The 22,441-nt window shown below is 40.7% G+C and overlaps 1 protein-coding gene across 3 annotated transcripts in view; it reads right to left on the minus strand.

The window, feature by feature from the left end:
- SESN3 (sestrin 3) overlaps positions 1–22,441 on the minus strand; it is a 68,538-nt gene that overhangs the window by 27,900 nt on the left and 18,197 nt on the right. Inside the window, exons 1-4 of one of the 3 annotated variants that reach the window (XM_038400946.2) lie at positions 7,199–7,259; positions 3,199–3,290; positions 1,870–2,067; positions 376–558 (exon numbers count right to left, since the gene is read on the minus strand). In XM_038400946.2, the coding sequence (XP_038256874.1) occupies positions 376–558; positions 1,870–2,067; positions 3,199–3,243 (426 nt within the window). In that variant the 5' untranslated portion in view covers positions 3,244–3,290; positions 7,199–7,259. The other 2 variants (XM_038400938.2, XM_038400964.2) reach the window with 2 other exon arrangements.

The raw sequence follows: 22,441 nt of genomic DNA on the forward strand, positions 1-22,441 counted from the left end.
GAGAGAGAGAGAAAGAAAATATATGAGCTTAGAGACCAAGATAGAAAGTGTATGAGAATGTATATGGATGGGATGGCTCTGATTCCCAGCCTCCAAAAATGATTTTTCTTTCATCCCAAACCACCCCCAACCAAATAAGGGAACATATTCTGTCCTATTTTCCATTTACAATTATTCATGTTAATTCCCATCTTTGGGGAGGGATACAATTATTTAATATCCTAATATCTTCAGAATTTCTACTAAATATGTAGATTTCTCATTTAATAATGAAATTACAAAACAAAAATATTAAGCCAAAGTAGATTTGCGTATTATTTAGCACTTTTCATTAATAAAATTACACTGCTAATCTAGATATATTTTGATGGGTACCTGAATATGTTCTTTTGTGATCAGCCAGGGCCGGTGTGCAAGAAGTTTGTTTATTTCATTCAAATTTTTCAGTCTTTGTGGGATATACTCCAAACCATTCAACCATTCTGCAATCCCTCCAGTCTTCAGAAACTCATCAACATGCATATTTACTATGTAGGAACACTGATGTCTGGCAGCAGCCTAAAGTAGTTAGAACAGTCAGGAAGAGGTATTACAAGGGCAGCAGATTTAGACACGTCTATGCAACACCAACAAACCCCAGTCAGCAGCGGGCAGGATTGAACCTTGGACCTCTGGAGCTAAATGCATGAGCCTCTACTGCAGGAGTGGGCAAACTTTTTGGCCTGAGGGCCACATCGGGGTATGGAAATTGTATGGCGTGCCATGAATGCTCATGAAATTGGGGGTTGAGGTGTGGGAGAGTGTGAGGGCTTCGGCTGGGGGTGTGGGCTCTGGGGCCAGAAATGAAGAGTTCAGGGTGTGAGAGGGGACTCTGGACTGGGGCAGGAGGTTAGGATGTGCAGGGAGGGAAGTCAGGGGTGCAGGGTTCGGGCAGCACTTACCTCAAGCAGCTCCCAGAAACAGCGGCATGTTCCCCCCTCTAGCTCCTACACGGAGGCTCGGCCAGGTGGCTTTGTGCACTGCCCCATCTACAGGTACTGCCCCCGCAGCTCCCATTGGCCACAGTTCCAATTGGGGCAGGGGGAGGGGTGTGGGGGCAGCGTGCTGAGCCCCCTGGTTGTCCCTATGCATAGGAGGCAAAAGGGGGGTGGGACATGCCGCTGCTTCTGGGAGCCACATGGAGTGGGGCAAGCCCCTGACCCTGCTCCCTGGCAGGAGCTCGAGAGTCAGATTAAAACGTCTGGAGCGCCGGATGTGGCCCCTGGCCCATAGTTTGCCCACCCCTGCTCTACTGCATGAGCTAAAAACCACATGCCCTTAGCTAAGGCTGTAGAGCAGACTTATTAATCTAAGTGGTCTTGGTGCCACTAGATGGGACAGGACACCACACTCAGGTGTGTGGGTTACATCTACACTGCAAAAACACCCCAGCAGCAAGTCTCAGAGTCTGGGGGCCTGTCTACAGGTACAGTTCTGCAGCTATGCCACTGTAGCACTTTAGTGAAGATACTACTATGCCGACAGGAGAGCTTCTCGTGTCGGTATAGTTAATCCATCTGTGCAAGAAGCAGTAGCTATGTTGACAGGAGAACGCTGTCCACACTGGGGACTAGGTCGGTATAACTACATTGCTCAGGGGTATGGATTTTTCAAACCCCTGAACAACGTAGTTATATGAATGTACATTTGTAGTGTAGACTTGGTCTAAGTGAACTGACTCAGGCTTGCAGAGCTTGCACTATAGAAAGAAAGGAAGACCAGTTGTTAAGGCAGGTCTATTTATAAACAAGGTTTGGGGGTCTTTTTTGGAGGGGCATTAAGGAGATAGGCAGGAAAATGCATGTTAATACAAGGATTCTTGGTACATACCATTATAGCTATGTAGTGCCTATAAGGCAAAGGAAGGGGCCCATCCATACGCAACATATAGAACTGGCTGCGGAGGAAAGACTCCAAGTACTGAGTATGTAAACTCATGACCTGTGTGATGTTGTCCAAGCGACCAGATGTTGAGTATTCTTCCACAAGAAGGTTAGTACGTTCATTCAAACCATTTGCTTGCATCACCTTAAGAGCAAAGTAGGCAAACAGATAAACTAAGATAGACTCCCCCCCGCCCAAGTAACCCCAGGAACCTACATAATTCAATTGTGCATGCAAATCCCAATTTCTGTGGACTTTGGGATGTTTGTGCATATATACATACAAAAAATGCTTAACAAAATTAAAGAATAAGAAATCTGCAAAGAAGCTGTACACTCAGTTTGTTGCTTTGACATGTTTCCATAAAAATGGAGTGAAATTTTCCATAAATCCTTCTACAGGTCATATTCTCAGCTGGTGAAAGTCAGCATAGCTTCACTGAAGTCAGCGTAACTATGCTGATATACCAACTGAGAATTCAGCCCCAAAATGTTACTTCAAAGTTAATATGGGGAGGAGCCGAGTTAAGTAACTAAACCAGAGAATAGGTCTGTCTGCCGCTTCAGAGTTTTATGTTTGTATAATTAAAGAGATCAAAAGCTAGTTTCTTTTAAAAGCTTGCATTATTTAAATACAGGAATTTAATGCTTTCTTTAAACGGTTCTTTACTAACCATTCCAGCCAACCTGACTTTGGGCTACAAGATGAAATCATGTGGTAGAACGGTAGCTCTTGAAATGCAAGCCTTAACAAAAAGCATTAGCAGCTATTAGAGCAGTGTTTTATCACCAAAGAACGGTCATTCTAAACATGTTCATCTGTGGAAAAGAGTTGCAAGAAAGGGACTAGAATACCAAGAGTTATTCTTTAACTCCCTATAACAGAACATTAGGGTAGCTAGTTTATCATTACAAATACCATGACCTTCTTTTCTACTCCAACTGGTTTGCCAGGAATTAAAAGATAAAATCCCTGCAACTATCGAACATAGCTCTGTTGTTGTTGAATTTGATTCCGTGACTACATCATAAACTAAAACAAAAATCTTGAACTGGCAAAGAGAAAAATGTTTCTCAACAAATCAAGTTTTATTCTTAAGGAACACACATGAACAAGTTACTGCACCTTCTCTTTTTACCGCAAGGTTTCCTTGTTTTGGCTTGTAGAATCAGAAGGCAGAGGTGGAAGAGAGTATTTTCAGTCATCTAGTTAACTAGTCCCATCACCTTTCCATGAATAATTGTTCCCTGCAATGCCTCTTTTTGTGTTTCGTACCAAGCAATGGGCCTTCCATTCTTCCTGGGAGGCTGTTCTGACCATCAGAAACTTTGTTTTTTCAGACTGTCTACGGTGGCAAACCTGCAATGCTGTAGGGTAGACACTTATTACAAGCGATAGAAAGGGTTCTTCAAAAGCTGTAGTAAATTCCACTTCTCCAAGAGGCAGCAGATAGGTGGATAGAAGAATGCTTCTGTCAACTTAGTGCTGTCTACCTTGAGACTCAGATCAGCTTAACTATGCATGTGAATTTTTCACACTCCTGAGTAATATCAGTAGATTGACCTAAGTTTTAGTCAGACACTAGGCCTAAATCTGTTCCTAATTTTATCCCATTAGTCCTTGTTATACTCCTATACTCCACTCTAATAATTCCTCTCGCTCCTTGGTGATTACACCCTTCAATTATTTATAGATGGACGTCCCCGTTAGTAGTCTCTTAGGAAAACTATGTTTCTTTCTCCAGTTCTGAGAATCTTTGCCAGTTCTCTATACTTCCTACAGCTTGTCAGCATCTTTCTTGCAAGAACGTACTCGGAACAGAAAACTGATTTCAGGTGCAGTTACGTTTTTCTGTAGAGAGAGAGGACTTGTCATGTATTGTTGTGCCTTGAATAGACAGGTACAGAACTACACTCTGTTTGAGCATTACTACTTCCCTGGCTTATCTCCATAATAAGTGTTTTGGGATAATTTTCCCCTGGATATATTAGCTTGCATTTTCCAGGCTGACTTCGTATTTTTTGACTGTTTGTGTGTCTAGTTCAACAGGTATTACACTTCTGCTCTAACAAGTATCTGTACTTCTTTGTAAATTAGTAGCATCTATGGATTCAATAAAATGCCCTTCCAAATGTTTACAGTACCCTTACATCTTCTGATTCATGCTTGTCATTACCTTTTTCTTCACTTCTTCTGTTTTCAATCTATTCCATATCGCTCTTACCAAAGTCAGTTTTATTTACTTTCTCAAGCTTTGAGATGTACCAACATGTTTTATTAAAATTACAATTATATCAAGTGTATTCCCTTCATCCTTCATTGATAACTATCACCAAAACAAAAAGTCAAGCCAGCCTAGCAATTTTAGTCTCTCTAACACTGCTTATTGTTTATAGTTCTAATTTTGCACAGAAATTTAGTGATTTGTTTGAATATTTGTTCCACTATTTCCTTAGCGATAGAAGCCAAGCTTATGGGGTAGTAATTGCAGAATTACCCTCCTTTCTGAAGACTAAGGCTTGGTCTACACTAGGAATTTATAATGGTACAGCTACAAAGCTATATTGACCTAACCCTGGTGTAGACAGTGGTAGGTCAACAGAAGAATTCTTCCATCAATCTAGCTACTGCCTCTCAGGGAGGTGGATTATCAGTCTACACTGAAGAGTCACGGCAATGCCATTGTACATTTTAGACATACCCCAATTTCTTTTATATGACCTTCCAGGACCCTTCCTGTCATGCTGGACTTTAACTGATACAGTAATCTCATTAGACAATTCTCTCAAAACCTACATGTTCAGATTCAAAATATTCACTTTTGCTTTTTATCTGTCTTTATGGCGTTTTCCTTGCTTTCCAATTGTCCAAGCTTCATTGTTCTCATTACAGGTTTGCTTTTAAGTTCAGCTTCTCAGATCCCTGTGTGATGTTAGTGGAAGCCTTTTCACTCTCCTTTGTAACTTTGGCTAGCAGTGACTCAGTCTGCCTTGATCTTTTCTCTGCAAGCCTCAATTTAACCTGTATCCTTGTTTACTTCTTCCCCTACCTCTCCATTTCCAGTGCATGTTTTAAGATTTCTTTTCTGTTTGTTTTTTGAGATTCAAATATTTGAGCAGGATTTCGTGAGATTTAGTCTTGATGCTACTTATTGCTCATGGGTCTAATATATTATAGCCTTGGAAATTCATATTTTGGCATACACTACATAACACATGATCCCTAAACATAGCTACTAGAAATTACATCTAAAACAGGGGGCAGATTCCCACTTACTTAATCCAGGAGGCCACATTAATATGCAAAGAAAATAATCCTGTAACTTATCCATTGCCCATCTCAAGTCAGGTGGCTCATGTCATTGGGAACATTCAGCACAAAATTTAAAAATTGCAATATCATTCATTTGATTATTGGACTGTCCCACAACAGCAAAAACCAACCAACCATATCCCACTGTGGCCACCAAAGATCCTATCTGGGGGAGACACCAGGATGAGCTGAGAATAGCTGGCTTGGTCCTTGAGAAACCCCTCCGGCCCATACTCCCCCCAGTAACTCCTTGGGGCCAGCCGAGAAGCTGCCCACCTGTCTCCCCCCAGTCCTCTGCCGAGAGGCTGCCCACCCCATCTTCCCCACCCCTCTGCAGCTAGCCCAGGAGCTGCTGTGCCCTGGCTGCTTGTCCCACCTAACCCAGCTCCCTCTGCCCTGAAAATTAAAAGGACTCACACATGCCTGCGGTGGGAGTCTGCTAGGAACTTCAGCAGCAGCAGGGGAAACAGCTGATTGGCTGCAGCCAGCCAAAGAGCTGATGAGGGCTGCTGCACATGCTAAATAGCTGATTGGCAGTTGCCAACAGCTCATCTCCTCGGTGGGTGCAGAGCATTCACTAATTTTTTTCAGTGGGTGCTCCAGCCCCGAAGGACCCACGGAGTCAGCGCCTATGGCTGTGGATGTACTCCAAAGGATTGATTTGAACCTGTAGTTTATTCCATCACTGCTACAAGCCTGAACTAAGAACTCTGCTATTACTGTATACAATTGATTCTATGTAACCAGTTTTAGCTCTCATCTATATTTCTTTCTTTTATAAATAAACCTTTAGATTCTAAAGGATTGTTAACAGCATGATTGTGGGTAAGATCTGACTGGTATATTAACCTGGGTCTGGGGCTTGGTCCTTTGGGATCAAGACAACCTTCTCTTTTACAGGGGTATTGGTTTTCATAACCATTCGTCCCCATAACGAATGGCACTGGTGGCGATACTGGGAAACTGAAGCATCTAAGGAATTGCTTGTATGACTTATGCTTAGCCAGTGGGATGAGACCGAAGTCCTCTCTGTTTGGCTGGTTTGGTGTGCCTTAATGGTAAAGGAAACCCAGCCTTGGGCTGTAACTGCCCTGCTCTAAGCAATTTGTACTGACTTAATACTCTCAGTTGTGTCCCGCCAGAGGCCGCATTGTTACACCCTGCCTTTCCTTTATTTTGTTTTAACTTTTACATCCTTTATTATTCTAATTGCCTGGCTTTAACAGCTACTAGCTCTTTTAAGAAAACAAGAAGCAGGACTTGCCTTTTACAATTTGCTTTCACAAACAATCCCTCAGGAAATAGTGTTCCTGTAAAGATCTGACTCCTAGAGAGAGAACTATGCATGCAAGTTTTACATATACTGTAGCGAGCTTTATGTATACTGCAGCAATCTGCAATCAAGATTTAAACATTTAAATCACAGGAACCAATCTGAGTTTGCACCTTTGCAACGATAAAATTTTATTATGGACATAATTGTGTACTACAAAATTAATCACACTTTTACTTTTGTGAAAATTGAAAGTCAGATCCTGCTCATATTACTAAACATTTAAACTGCAGTACTGCCTAAGGACTACAGCAAGGTATGGTCCTACTGTGCTAGGTATTGTGTAAATGATAAATGAGTCCTTCTCCTAAAAAGCTTACAGGTATTTGCAGGTCCCACAGATTTAATGGGAGTTGCATATCTGCATCTGAAGACAGAAAAGTTAGTCTACAAGTCAATGGGTGCTACCTGAAGATAAGGAGCAAACTTTGACTTTTACTCACTGAAGGCCAGATTCTGATGCTCACACTAAATGGCCCTTTAGTCCACAAATAACTGCACTGGACTCTCAATGGGACTCCACATGGACTAAGGTACTGCCCAATAGATGTAGAATGCCTGAATCTGGCCCTGAATATTTTTGTTATGCAGTTACTACTTATGCAGAGTAGTTTTAGTTTGTAAACTTACTTCTTTTTCTGGTATAAAGGCACTTGGTCCTCTTGTTAATGGCTGAGAGACTCGAATTCTTTTTTCCTGCAAAGGAACGTCACATGCTTTTATTAGAATTAGCAAGGATAACATGTTAACTTACTTTATCTTACAAGATTAGATGTTGAAGGCCTTGACTTAGTTATCTTTAAAAGACTGTCTGCCTGTTTTACAACTCGTTAACAGATGAGGCTAACATGCCATATCAGTTTGATTGAGTTAGCAGTCCTTTACATTGCTCTTTAATAAACTGCACAAAATTTGGCCAGTAACAGGACATAAATAAAATTAAAAAATCATCACTCAGAAATCTAACCTTGACTACTTTACAGATCTATACAAGAACATGTGGCAATAGTGCTCAAACTTTTGACAATACTTCAGAGCAAACAAACTGTTAGAATAGAGAGAAGTACTAAACTCAAAGGAAATTTTAGCATGATACTAGACATAAGATTGACAAGTCTGCACAAGAGAGATAGTCCTCAACTCCATTTCCCTCAACATTGAATTTGATTATATAATGTTTGCGAAGGGTTTTGAAGATTAGAAATGCTCTGGAAGTGCCAAGATTCTTACAAAAACAGCTATTACCCACACATACAGCAACCAGAGTGTTTTAAGAACTTGTACTAGAAAAACTATGCCTCCACTCTGAGGAAGAGATGACCTAATTGAGCTGTATCCAGAAGAGACTAGAGGTTACAAGGCCTATAAGGCACAAACTAAAACTAAGGAAGAGCCAGGCCCCCAAAGAATTAATGTCAAGTTTCTTGTAACAAGAAATAAATAAGAAACAAGTAAATAAACAAAATTTATTTACTACATAATAGGCAGTGTATTTCCCCTGCCCCAAGAAGAGAATTGAACTAAGATTTAAAGAAAACATATGGGTCTCAATCCAGCTTCCACTGACTTACATGGTAGTCTTTCCACTGATTTTAATAGGAGCTGGATCAAGTCCAAGATGGGTACGACCAAATGCTAACACAGTAAGAGATGAGTGAACTACATTGTCATCGTCCACTCCTGTAACTATCTGCACTCCTATTACTATCAGTGTCAATAAAGTGCCTGGGATTTTGTGTGAGCATGTTACAATAGTACATCCCACTGACTGAAATTCACTAGCAGCTTAATCTTCACAAGAATGAATAAGTTTTGATTTACTGGTTCAATAATAGTCAACTAATAGCCCCCGTAAATCACTAACCTTGGGAAAACAGTTTTAGTCTGTTACATCAGTTCATATGTGCAAGATGAAGATTTGCATGCAACTGAATACCTATGAACTATTATATGCCTTGCAAACAACCATGAAGTTTGGAAATAAACAGATGCTCTACATCAAAATGTGTAGACAAGTTTCATTGCCAGATGCCAACCAAGTCTGGAAGCTTGGAGAAGAATAAATCGATCAGGCTTTGGTCTACAGATCTGTATTATTGCTTCTACCTCAAGAAAAATGAAAGAAGAGGCTTTCCAACAGCAGCATAAATACCTTCCCCCAATACTTGTGCACCCCTTAAAACTTATTGTTTATCAAATGGCTCATATCCATTCAACTACTTTCCTTCCAAAAGCATTAGTTCTTATTCTCACAGGTACATGATTGATTTCAAAAGATACTGGTAATGATGGGTAATTGCATTATTAGATTTTCACTCAAAATATTTTGTTCATCTGACAATCAAGTCTTAGATGCCCTCAACAATGCCATCAGAGAGGTGTTTGAGAAATATACTAATTTTGTAAATGAATATGTGCACCATTCCAAGATTACTTTAAACACTAATCTTTGCAACAGATTGCAGCATAGGGAAGTAAAAACACTAGAGGTTCATATTATTGTTACATTTCTGGAAAAAAAAAATCCCACCTATGTTGATTTTTCAGATGATCAGAAATAACGTCAGGGCAAATTATTCAGGAAAGAGGCTAAAACAAGAGTTTGATGATTTAGGGATTACATGGGAGTTATGTTCATTAATTTGGCAGAAAAGTGTCTACTGCTGAGGAAATGCTGTCACCCCTTCTGAAATAATCTGAGCTGTTCACGAGACAGACAGTTGTAGGGAGACAGTTCAACAATTTACACCCAGTAAATTGCAATAAAGTTCCAGGATAATTTACAATATTTATCAACCAAATTTGTTAATCCTGTAGAAAACAGAAGTAAATACTTTATTTGTTTAATGGGATATGAGCACATGCAAGTTGTTTTATTGTATTTTCTTACAAATTTAATTTAGAGAACGGAGCACTGAAATACCATTGAGTAGAAAGATAGAAAGTATTGACATTTTTGATAATGAAAACAAACATTTCCCAAAGTAACTACTACGTCTACTGTTAGAATTGTATTGGATTTGTTCTGTTTTGAAGTTATTTTAAAATCCGAATTTTGGGATAATCTTCATTTCAGAAGGGATAATTGGGACGGGGTAGCGCTCTGGGATTAGAGGATTAGTGATAATTCAAGCTTCTATTGATAACTAGGTTAATGTCTCCTAAAGGGTTGCTATGGGCTAGAAGATGAGCATAGTTCCTATAAAAAGTGCTCCAAACGGTCAGAGTAATACCACCTAGGTGACAACCACACTCCTGCCACTTGCTTTCTCATGGCAGAGGTGTTCCAAACAGGGAGGGGGGATGTGAAAGCCGAGTGCCTGGTGCCTTAAAACCAGGCTGCTCAGTGGCCCTTTTGTCATGACAGAAGAAGGAAAATTCCAATTTAAACACTCTCAAGATGGGAGATAAGTTTTTCGAGTCTGGGACAGGGTCAATACCTTTATGGAGCCCTGGAGAGACAAACAGAAATTGCAATACACTCCTGAGGACCAACTGGCTGGTGTAATACCCCATGAAAGGAAGGGCAGCATCTTTACTATAAACTAGCTTTGAGGATCCATTATTTTTTGGATGGCAGGATCTACATGCTCCCCTTAAAAAACTGTGACAAAATGACACACTGGTTAAGTTGTGTAAAGCACATTAAAACTAAGTGACAGGTTTCAGAGTAGCAGCCATGCTAGTCTGTATTCGCAAAAAGAAAAGGAGTATTTGTGGCACCTTAGAGACTAACAAATTTATTTGAGCATAAGCTTTCGTGAGCATCTGATGAAGTGAGCTTATGCTCAAATAAATTTGTTAGTCTAAGGTGCCACAAGTAATCCTTTTCTTTTTGTAAAACTAAGTGCTAAATCATGTGACTCCAGACACAGCACATGTACACATACGTGTGTACACAACAAACCTTGGATTAATTGTACATATAAAACATGTTCATGAATGTTGCATCTTCCATTGAAACACACCTAGTGAAAACAGTTTACCCAACAGAAATAAAGCTATTAGAGCAGAATGATTTAATTCTGCCAAGCTGATCAATTTACCAACCTAAAGTGAGTTACCAAGTCCCAGCAGAGGGACCCAGAAACTACATGGAAGCTAGCGACTCTATAAAGAATGAGTTTCAAATAGAAAAAAGCATCTAAAAAGCTCTCTCCTCCCCTCCAAAAAGCTTTTGCAATATCGGATTAACAGCTGTATTTTAGTTGCTATTAAGTGCTTAGTTACTTAACTAACATTCATCCTGCTTCAACAGATTTTCAACTACAGGTAAAACTGAGAAATAAAATTACTAAAATTCTAGTTTGCAAGTCATCAAAATGGCTTCACATTAAACTGGATATTTTCAGTGTTTCTTTGGAATCTAACATGGCAAAAGGTACAGAAAAACCTGAATTCTGTTTGCCAACATCAGGAATGTGGAAATATGTATTAGCCTGTGCAAAAGAATTTGGAGACAGATTACAAGGAGAACTAGTCAAATAAATTTTAGCCTGAACTGTTGTCTGTTTAAAATCACACACACACAGAGTTTTCTCAATCTAAACTTGAGAGAATATGTGGATTTTGACAAAAATTTTCTGTGGAAAGAAGTCAAGACATTTTGTTTTGATGGTATTTTGATTCAACTCTACACATTAAATGTGTTTATATTTATACATTGAATATGTATACATTTAATATAACATTAAGCCTCCAAGACAAAATGAAATATTTGAATAGTCCTAAACCAAAAAAAAAAAAAAATCTGGGAATTTGTGTTTTACAGGAAATTTCAGCATTTCATTCTGAATTGGAATGAAAAAAATTTAGAAGTGTCAGAACTTCCCATGAAGTAAAATTCCAGTTCCTGACCATCTCCAATTACAAACAATGAACTCTATTTCAGTCTCAAATTGATGGAACAACAGAGGATTTTGGAGCATAAGAGTTTTCACTATCTTATTAATAGCAGAGACAACTTTCTGCTAACCAGCTCATCTATAATCACTCTAATTAGAAACCAAGGTTATCACTTATACCAGTATTATGATGGATGGAAAGATCTTGTAGCCTTCCCAATATGATTTCAGGCAGTCATGCACCATACATCAGTAGCAGAGATTTCAAAATTCTTAATCTCATCAATTTGCATACTAGAAAATACTTTACAGCCTCGCTCATCTTCATGAAGATAAAAATCTTTGGTGAACATCTTTTCAAGAGACCCACTGAAGAATAATTGTGTCTCATATAAACAAAGGAAAGATAGGCTGTTTGATTCTTTGTATGCAGTGTAGTTATAGCTTCATCAACCCCAGGATATTTGAGAAACAAGGTGGCTCAGGTAGTCATTAACATCCTGAACACAAATAACCATAGAAAACTGTTCAGTCACTGGCAATTGGGTATATAAGCACCATGCTGCATGGTAGGGTAAAAACAAAACCAAGTATCATCATATGGTTAGAAATAGATGACTTTTTGGTTTGGATTTTCAGCTGCACAACCATCTCAGGGTCTCGTTATATGGAGACCTGCGTATCTCTCACCACACCCCAGGGGAGATGTCTCTTGAAAGTGTTTCTTTAGGTTGCTTAGCCCTTTGGGGTTCCTAGCTTACCTATGAACCAGGCATTATTCACACACTTCCTTTACAGGCAAAAAGCATCCAGCTTGTCATCGATCATCAGTAGTAAAAGGGGAGAATGATAGAAAGATAGGTGTCATGGAGACAGAGGTGAGACACAGCTGACATTTATCTTCCCACATTGGACTTTTGAGTAAACGGTACAGCAATCAAAAACCCAGCTTGTCCAAAGTTAGCGCTCATTAAGATATGAATAGCTCAGGACTGGCAAGGTCAGCTTCCTTTTCCTAGGGTTTTTATCCTCAGAAAAACATAGCTGCTTACAGAAAACTATGATCAAGGCCTTCCAATATATGCTGATCTGATACTGTACATAACTTTGGCATATAACAGTGAAATTACACACTGGATGATACTAATATTTGCTACTGCATCTTTCCTTGGAACCAGGCTCTATGGAATCAAAGATTAGCTCCGCCTCCTTCAGAGAGGCATGCAATGGTGAGCATTCTGAGTATGTTCAAGAGGCTCACTGCAGCCTTAAAAGGGGAGTCTGTGTAACTTATCTCCCTCTCCCCACATTGTTTTGACCAGGGAGGGAAGATTCAGGATATAGACTGTACTCAGAGGACAGCTTCCATGATGCAAGATTTTAAGTAACAGACTGCTGCATCAGTAACATTAATATATGACTTTTAAAACTACATTGCTGTTGAGTTCTTAAGAGGAGATTGAACTGGTAAAAAGGAATTCCTGGGTTCTAATCCTAGTTCTGACATTAACTGTGGGGGGCGTCAGAAAGTACTTGTGTTATTTCCCTTCTATAATACGGGTAATCGCTAGCAGGATTTTTTAGGAAGAACACTTAAGAGTTTTAGAGCACTTAATTATTATGTATTAAGCTATAAAATAGTTTCATTCTGCAGGTTACACCACATGATCAGAGGTTCCTTCGTGCTTGCTAATAAATCTAGCGTGCACACTGCCAAAACAAGATAGATCCAAAGACTGTCTGGCATGTAGTTTCAAAATTTATTTTTAGTCACTACAACAGGGAGGGTGTCTGCTGTCAGATGCCAAGTGTTGAGAAGACAGTGAAGTATGGCAACTGTTTCCAACAATTGTATCGACCAGACTGACAAAGTAAAGGGGGACAGGGTTGCAGGAGGCACAGCATCATTCTGAGGCTTTATACTGCTCAAAGGACCTCCCCTTATGGCAAAAGATTCCATAGTGGCCAGTTCTTCCGGCTCTGGGGCCCCATGGACTGGTGTAAATTGGCCAAAACAGAAGAGAGAATCTGGCCCACCAACTCATCACCACCACAAACTCCTCTGCCCTTCCTACATATTATCAACCACAATGTAATCATCCATATATTAAATAGCACTGGTCTTAACACAGACCCCTCCTCTCCACAAAGCACCCCACAATTAATCTGTCCCCACTTTCCAATATCACTTTTGCTTGTTCATGAATCTTTCATAAAGTTCCTCACATGTGTCTACTTACAATTTTAGTAAGTTTTTCAAAGAAAAAAAAAAAACAAACAGGTGACCTAGTAAAGTCCCCCCTCCCCCACAAAAGCTGCATTGGTCTGACCGTATCAAGTTATACTCCCCTTTCTAAGATGCATACATTTGCCTATGACTTAAGTAATGCTTACCCCTCTAATTGCTAGGATCTCCCTTGGCACTTTAAGACAATATAATAGAACATCAATTTTACAAACCACCAGTTATATGAAGTATTTTTCCTCCATTGGCGGGGGATGTGAGTGATATCAATTAAGAACAAGTCAACATCTCTTCACATTCTAAGGTCTTCAGTGCACTGGAAATCACTCTGCAGTAGTTTTAAAGACGACAAAATGATGTGGTACATCATAATGCAACTTATGCACTGCATCTACTGTCATTTTGAGATGTTAGATTTTATTAATTGTGATTTTATGAACGCCGCAGTTCCCAATTAGTTTATAAAGCAGGTTCCCTCTTGTGTATCAGCAACCTCATTAATAGCTTTCCAGTCTTCAGGAGATATAGCTGCTGTTTAAGAATATACAAAATTTGCTGATCTCCATTATTTCACACTTTATATCCTTCAGAAAACACCAGGTAAGTGCCACCACTTTACCACACTCGAGTTTCGCAAAAAGAAAAGAGGACTTGTGGCACCTTAGAAACTAACAAATTTATTTGAGCATAAAGCTTTCGTGAGCTACAGCTCACTTCATCGGAAGCTTATGCTCAAATAAATTTGTTAGTCTCTAAGGTGCCACAAGTACTCCTCTTCTTTTTGCAAATACAGACTAAAACGGCTGCTACTCTGAAATCTGACACTTGAGTTTGTTTTTTTGTAACTTCCCCACAAAGTTCAGTCTCTGTCAAGGCCATACTCTGATTAACATAAGAAGTGCCTCTGAAACAGGAAATTCCCCATAATCTTCTACTGCATAGGACATGGACAATTCATATAATTCTCTACTAGTTGACCACCCTCTAGTTTCCCCCTTGCATTGCTAGCTTATTTCAAGCATATTATTTTGTGAACTCTGATGTTTCTGCCTCTGTTCTTTGCATATACTTTTTTTTATTTCCAATTTTCCCCCGTAACTGACACTGCCTGTATTGTCTTGGTATATTCGAGGTTTTTCAGTTTAAGAATGCTTTTAAACCTTAAATCCATGCATTTCTTAACTATGCACATTTTATTTGTTTTCCCAACAGCATCCAAACTATATGTACTTCTAGTGCAGTGTTCTAAAATGGCCTGTAAGAAGCCGATTCTACAGTTCATATGTGTTTTTAAACTTTGCCCTTCGGTATGCAATGAGACACTTTCAGAGTTTTAAGGATGTGCCTTTTTAAAAATTTGTCAGTGACTTCCTCACCATGTCATGTTCAGTTATTGCATCAAGTCCATTTGTACTGCTATCACTGTACCCCGCTGGAGCTCCTACATCCATGCTCTGCATTAACCCCTTCTTGCTACTTAATGGGACACTCAGCTAAGGAAAAAAGTCAACTGTGTCTGAAAATTTCATTAACTATTATATAGTTACAACTGACAAGATTATTATCACTGAAGAGTGGAAGAATAAAGTTTTGCTGTTCATTTACTTTGTGCATTTGACACTCTACAGTCATTTTCACCATGTTCCCCAATACAGTTTTTTTCTGGCTGAAGAGACCCTTAAACACCAACAGGGAGTACTGAAGCACTTATTTTTAAATTAATTTTTGCACACATTTTTAAAAAGGTGCTTTATGAAAAAAAGTTTTGTTTTTAATATCAAATTGACCATGCCCCTTTTAATACATCCCTTCTAAGTACTAAGACAAGCGGCTATGAAAACAAATCTTATATGGAATCAATAAAATGCTCCTCCAAGCCCTGCCCAAGTGATGAAATTCAGCCAAGCTCATACTGCAGTAGTTAAAACCCCTCATTATCCGATCATTAGATTTAACAGCTTCCCATACTCAAATTCTTGTCTGAGAGATTCGCAGCATGCACCTACAATTAGTATTTATTACTTGAGGTTTGTGACTAGATACACTTCATCTTTCTTTTGATGGTCAGATCTTTTCATACGGTCTCATTTATTTATTTATCAACACAACCCCTTACCCTCATTGACATTTTAACCTTTTTTATAGTTTATAACCAGCTAAAGTCATTTTATAATGTACTCAACATTGTAGCATTTGAAGGCATAAAAAAAGTTACCACTACCATGATATTGTCACAATATGGGTTTATATTAACTCAAGTTTAGCACAGTTGGACTCTCAAGAGGTCAAACACTACAGCTCTGCCATTTTGGGGGAGAAAAATTATACTTTAGTGCTAACAGAATAGCTAGTATTATTGGCCCCAGTTAAAACCCCAGTAGCATGAATTAACTTCTACACTTCTATTATCCTTGCTATCAGATGCTAGGGCTATGTCTAGACTACAAGCACTACAGCATCAAAGCTGCAGCCATGCCACTGTAGTGCTAAAGTATAGACTCTTCCTACATCAACGAATGAATTTGTCTTTTGATGTAGGTAATCCTCATCCCTGAGTGGCGGTGGTTAGATTGACAAGGATTCTTCCATTGACCTAGCCACATCTATGCCAGGGATTGGGTTGGCCTAACTATGACACGGGGTGTAGCTGAATGGTGCAGCTACATTAATCTAAATTTTAAAATGTTGAGCACTCCAAACGTTTCCAAATTCTTTGCTCTTGAATCCTGACAGCACCGATACCTGCTTATCCTGACTGTGATCATACCTTCTGGTTTTCAGTAAGAATAGACTAGACTTGATCTCAAAGTGGTTTTACCAGTTTTTTCCCCCCACAATCCATGTTCCTACCTCCCCATGAAAAGGCCAGAACCATACCTTACTTTGCCCCCAAGGAGGCTAGTATAATTGTTTTTAAACAAGATGGTAAATAGGGAATGAAAGAAGTTATATGAGCAGTCATTTAGTAACAGTTTGTGATTAACAAACAGACTATATCTATGAGGAAATCCCCCCCGCCCCCCAAAAAAGTGCCCAAAAGCTGAATGTACAGAACATGTGCAAGAGTATATTAAAGCTTGATTTGAGAGCATAATTCTGAATCTGGCAGAGGTTTTCCTGGGTGTATGTGACAGTATTCAATTTGTGGGGAGGGTGTGGAAACACAGTGGAAGGGTCACTTATTCATTTAATTGCAGAACCGGAAAACCCAACTGTAACTCAAACCATAACTTCATGTGTGGATTAAATTTCAGAAGTAATCAGCACTTTCGGACTGTGGCAGCAGTTCTGGAAACATCCAATTTATTAAGGTCAGAACTGTTTGACACTTTCAGAAAGTTTAGTAATTACTACGTTATTTGAAGCTATGAAATAGTCCTTGTTCATTAAAAGGAAAACCTTTCTTCCTTTTGCATGACAGTTTGATACTTTTGCTTTTATAGTGAGACTCTTCTTTTGGCTGTAAGAAAAATATTAAAATTTAGTCTCTCAACTAAGTGTTTCATTTTTATAACAAGTAACACTTGTTTAAATATCTGGCTGGAAAACTATGAATCAAGACAAGAAAAAGAGGAGAGGAGAGAGGAGCCATGGGAAAAAAAGCAGAAACATCAAAGAACCCAAAATAATATGCTTAAAACGAAAAAAGCAGATAATGTTATGAAGTTCTGAAGTTTCCTAATTTAGAAATGCAGACTCATAGAAATGTAGGGCTGGAAGGGACCTTGAGAGGTCATGTACTCCAGACCCCCGCACTGAGGCAGAACCAAGTATATCTGTATCAGTGACACTCAGGCCTCAAGGCTTCAGGAGCCAAAATAGCGATGGAGAGCCACAGTAGTGTAAATTCAGTGTTTCATATATATAATTATACACACACACACACGGTTATTCTGACCAAGTATTATTAATTTTACCAACTACAATTGGTTAACAGTTAAAGCATCCTGATTGGTTAATAATTAAATAAAAAAAGTGTTTTACTATCATGTGTTGCAAAGAACTGCAGGCAGGATTGCCACCATTTTATCTAATTGCTGGTAACCAACCCCCAAAAGACCCCCACCCCACCTCTTCCCCCCCAACCTCCCCCCGCTCCAGGCCCGGCCAATATCACATGCTCTTCTCCCCTTCTCTCCCACATTGCTTGCCCGATCATCTCAAGGAGCGTGCCTGCAGGTAGGAGGTGGCCCCAGCTGACTGGGGGCTGGCACAGGTTAACGACCAGCACCTCCCTCTCCCTGCGGTAACTGGACTTTTGGTTCGGGTGCCATTTAGGGTTTCCAAGGACCTTGAAAACTGGATACCTAGCAACCCTAAATGGCACCCAGACACAGAAGCCAAAAAACAGACTGTCCAGGTAAAACCCAAACAGATGGCGCACGAGACATTAAAAAGCCACTTGCAGCTCCCCAGGCTTAATCTGAGTATCTCTGATCTAGACTATTCCTAACAGATGTTTGTCTAACCTGTTCCTCAAAACCTCCAAATGATGGGGATTCCACAACCTCCATTGAAAGCCTATTCCAGAGCTGAACTACCCCTATAGTCAGAAAGGTTTTCCTAACATCTAATGTAAATCTCCCTTACTTCAGATGAATTCTTGTCCTACCGTCAGTGACATGGAGAACAATTGAACACCGTTCTCTTTATAATAGCCCATAACATATTTGACAAGTATTATCAGTCCCCCTACCCCCACACACATTTTTTACGCCTTTCCTCATAGGTCAGGTTTTCTAAACCTTTATAATTTTTGCTGCTCTCCTCTGGACTCTCTCCAATTTGTCCATATTTTTCCTAAAGCGAGGGGCCTAGAACTTGACATTATTCCAGCTGAGGCCTCACCTGTGCCGAGCAGAGCAGGACAGTTACCTCCCGTATCTTACATATGACACTCTTGCTAATACACCCTAGAATATTAGCTTTTTGGCAAATGCACCATATTGTTAACTCATTCAATTTGTGATTCACTATAACTTCCAGGTCCTTTTCAGCGGTACTACTGCCTAGCCAGTTATTCCCCATTTTGTAATTTTTTCTTCTTAAGTGTAGTACTTTGCACTTGCCTTGACTGAATTTCATCTTGTTGATTTCAGACCATTTCTCTAATCTGTTATGGTCATTTTAAATCCTGTCCCATAAAGTGCTTGCAACTCCTCCCTGTGTGGCATCATCTGCAAATTTTATAAACATACTCTTCACTCCATTATTCAGGTCAATAATGAAAATACTGAATACAACAGAGTCCACTTATTAGCAACCTCTGCATTGCCAGCAAAAAGTTTGTTACCTAGCAGTTGCCAATAAGCAAAAGGCCAGTGAGTGAGGCTTCAGCCAGGGAAGACACGTCCCACTTCATTCCCAAGTTGCAGCCCCACAAACCTGCTTGTGGCTGGATAGGTTTACCACTTCTGAAATGCAAAAACCCTGGCAATCTCCTCTCCACAAGGCAAGCCCGTTGCAAACCCAACTCCCAAATCACAAGGCAACTTTCATACACCACCCCCGCCAACAGCCATTAATAGTATCTAGAGAGATAACATCACATGCCTCCTCACTCTTGCATGACTCAAATCCTCTCGTGCACGCATGCACGCACGTGCGCGCACACACACACACACAGTGTACTTGCGTGCTGGTGGGCAGACAGCTGCTATATTTTCAACAGTTTTGATCTGTTATCACTTAAACTGTGAAGTGGGAACACTGCAACATCTTTAGCTGGACACAGAAACTTAACATTAGATATCCCAGTGTATTACGATAATAGTGCAAATCCTTAGACCCAGCTAGAAAAACCCTGTAGATTAAGTTATTTTTCTGGCAACTTCATAAAAATACTGGCCAGGTGGTAACCCGGTGGCTGGGGACTTTCTTAAATACAAGTTCCATAAGCAGCATGCCATTGCCAATATCTGAATCCCCTTAATAATAAAGTTAATGGGAATGGTTCCTGGAAAAATATTGCTCTGAACCAGAAGTTATCATCAGGGTTGTGTTATTAAGCAGCATTCACTGTAGTACCAGACCCAGGGCAGACCCTCACAGGACCCACTAAACATGCCCTCCCAGTTTGACAGCAACCTACTGATAACTATTCTGAGTTTAGTCTTTTAACCAATTATCCATCCAATTTATAGCAATATTCCATACAGACCACATTTCCCTAGTTTGCTTATGATTACTTTTCTACTTGTGAATCATTTTCTATTTCTCTAACATTAAGAACATTTATATTTTAAAAAAAACTCCAGGACTTTAATTTCTTAAGAATTTCTCCCTCCCCCCACCTCTCTCAAATTATAATCCATTTGCAATAAATTCACACAGTAACATATTGTGACATTCCACTCATAAAAGAAAAAGTGCAGAATGAACACCAAAAGCACAAACTCTTTAAGAGGTTCTATTTTCACAGAAAGTGTCCTTAATAGAAAAAAAAGAAATTAGTAAATATGGTGTGAAGCAGAATGTTTTCTGAATGCAGAAGAATTTTTTCAAACCTTTCAATTTTGCATGAGTACCTTTTTAAAGCTGTCTAATTCCTATAGTAAATTCTTATAATTAGTACCCTATCAAATTCACAGCCATGAAAAACCATCACGGACTGTGAAATCTAGTCTACCTTCGTGAAATATAGTCTTTTGTGTGCTTTTACCCTATACTGTACAGATTCCACGGGGGAGACCAGCATTTCTCAAATTGGGGGTTCTGACCCAAAATGGAGTTGCAGGGGGGTTGCAAGGCCACTTTAGGGGGGATCGCAGTATTGCCACCCTTACTTCTGCCCTGCATTCAGAGCTGCATGGCCGGAGAATGGTGGCTGTTGACCAGGTGCCCAGCTCTGAAGGCAGCACCCCGCTACCAGCAGCAATGCAGAAGTAAAGGTGGCAATACCATACCATGCCACCTTTACTTCTGAGCTGCTGCTGGCAGCAGCTCTGCCTTCAGAGCTAGGCTCCTGGCCAGCACTGCCGTTCTCCAGCTACCCAGCTCTGAAGACAGCACTGCCAACAGATACATGATAGATACCACTTCAAGCCAGGGAATGCTACCACACCCCCAGCGCCCATAGTTCCAGCACTCCTGCCAAGTTCCAGTCATGTCCATGCAACCCACTAAGGTTGCACAGATGTCCTAGAGGGCCTCATCTGACCCACAAGGTGTTTTACTAGTTGATGATCTGAAGGAAAGAGCATAGCTTGACTGCCAAAGGCTTAAGTTTGAAGGGCTGGAAGTTAGACCCCTTATTTGTAAAATGCGCATAAAATATGCGCAAGTCACAAAAGTACACATCTTTCAGACACTGGGGGCGGGGGGGAGGGAGGGGATCCTGCTGCTTGAAAGGCAGCTGTAAAAGAATAGAAGGCGAGACTGTATATTCCAAGACCATACAGTGAAGTGACTGGTTAATTGTACCTACGATATTTGCAGCTATGAAGTTTGATAGCTTAGACTCAGCATTGTTATGGCTCTTGCTTCCTACCATAGTTCTCACAGCATCAAGCAACTCTTGGCATTTAAAACTAAATTTAAGAAATTTGTCTACTCCTGCTTTATTTTGCTTTTAAATCTGATCACTGTACTACTGTTTTACTGTAAACCCCCAGCAGTTCTCCTATGAAGACTGCTATATAACTGCAGTTTTTATTGATGTTTGCGTGGTCATCTTGCATTGCTTGCTTGTCTTTACCCAATGTTCAGCCAACTACTGTAAACCATTCAAATTGCTGTTTGAGAGATGCTTTTTTTGCTACTTCTCCACAGATGTTCAGGTGGAAGACTGAGAAACCATGGCACTATTTGAATAAATGAAACTGATAATGTGTGTCTTGGCCAACATAGTGTCTCAATAAGTCATCTTCTAAAGTCCACAGCTCTGCAAAACCTATTGCTGAGTGAATACATACTGTTACATTATAAATCACAACCCCATCATCTAACTCAGAGGTGGGCAAACTATAGCCCACAGGCCACATCTGGCCCGCACGACCCTCCTGCCTAGCCTCTGAGCTCCTTCCCCAGGAGGCTAGCCCCTGGCCCCTCCCCTGCTGTTCCCCCTTCCCCTGCAGCCTCACCTTGCCACCAGCACAATGCTCTGGGCAGCAGGGTTGTGAGCTCCTGGGGCAGTGCAGCTGCAGAGCCCAGCCTCACCTGGTGATGTGCTGTGTGGTGGCAGTGGCATGGCCCAGCTCCAGCTGGGCGGTGCGGCTGTAGCACCACTAGCCACCGGTGCGTCAGGCAGCGCAATAAGGGGGCATGGAGCAGGGGGGTTGGATAGAGGGCAGGGGAGTTCGGGATAGTTGTCAGAGGGCGGGGGTGTGGACAGGGGTTGGGGCCGGAACAGGGATTGAATGGGGCAGTGGTTCCAGGGGGACAGTCAGGAAGGAGAGGGGGGTTGGATAGGGCAGCAGGGGCAGTCAGGGGACAGGGAGAAGGGGTGGTTGGATGGGGCAGGGGTCCCGGGGGGAGGGGCAGTCATGAATGAGAGGAGGTGTTGGATGTGGCAGCAGGGGGGCAGTTAGGGGCAGGAGTCCGGGGGTGGTGGGGTGTGGAGGGGGCGGGGGTCCTGGGGGGGTGGGCACAGATAGGAGCCAGGCCACGACCCCCTCCCCTAACTGGCCCTCCATACAATTTCAGAAACCCGATGCGGCCCTCAGGCCAAAAAGTTTGCCAGCCGCTGATCTAAAACTTGTTGCTGTTACTGGAAAATGCTTCAAAAAAGTACCTTTCATTTGCTGGGTGCTGCATAAACCAAATTCTATTTAGAGACAGGAAAAC

This window comes from Dermochelys coriacea, chromosome 1, assembly GCF_009764565.3.
Source record: "Dermochelys coriacea isolate rDerCor1 chromosome 1, rDerCor1.pri.v4, whole genome shotgun sequence".
Lineage (NCBI taxonomy): Eukaryota > Metazoa > Chordata > Testudines > Dermochelyidae > Dermochelys > Dermochelys coriacea.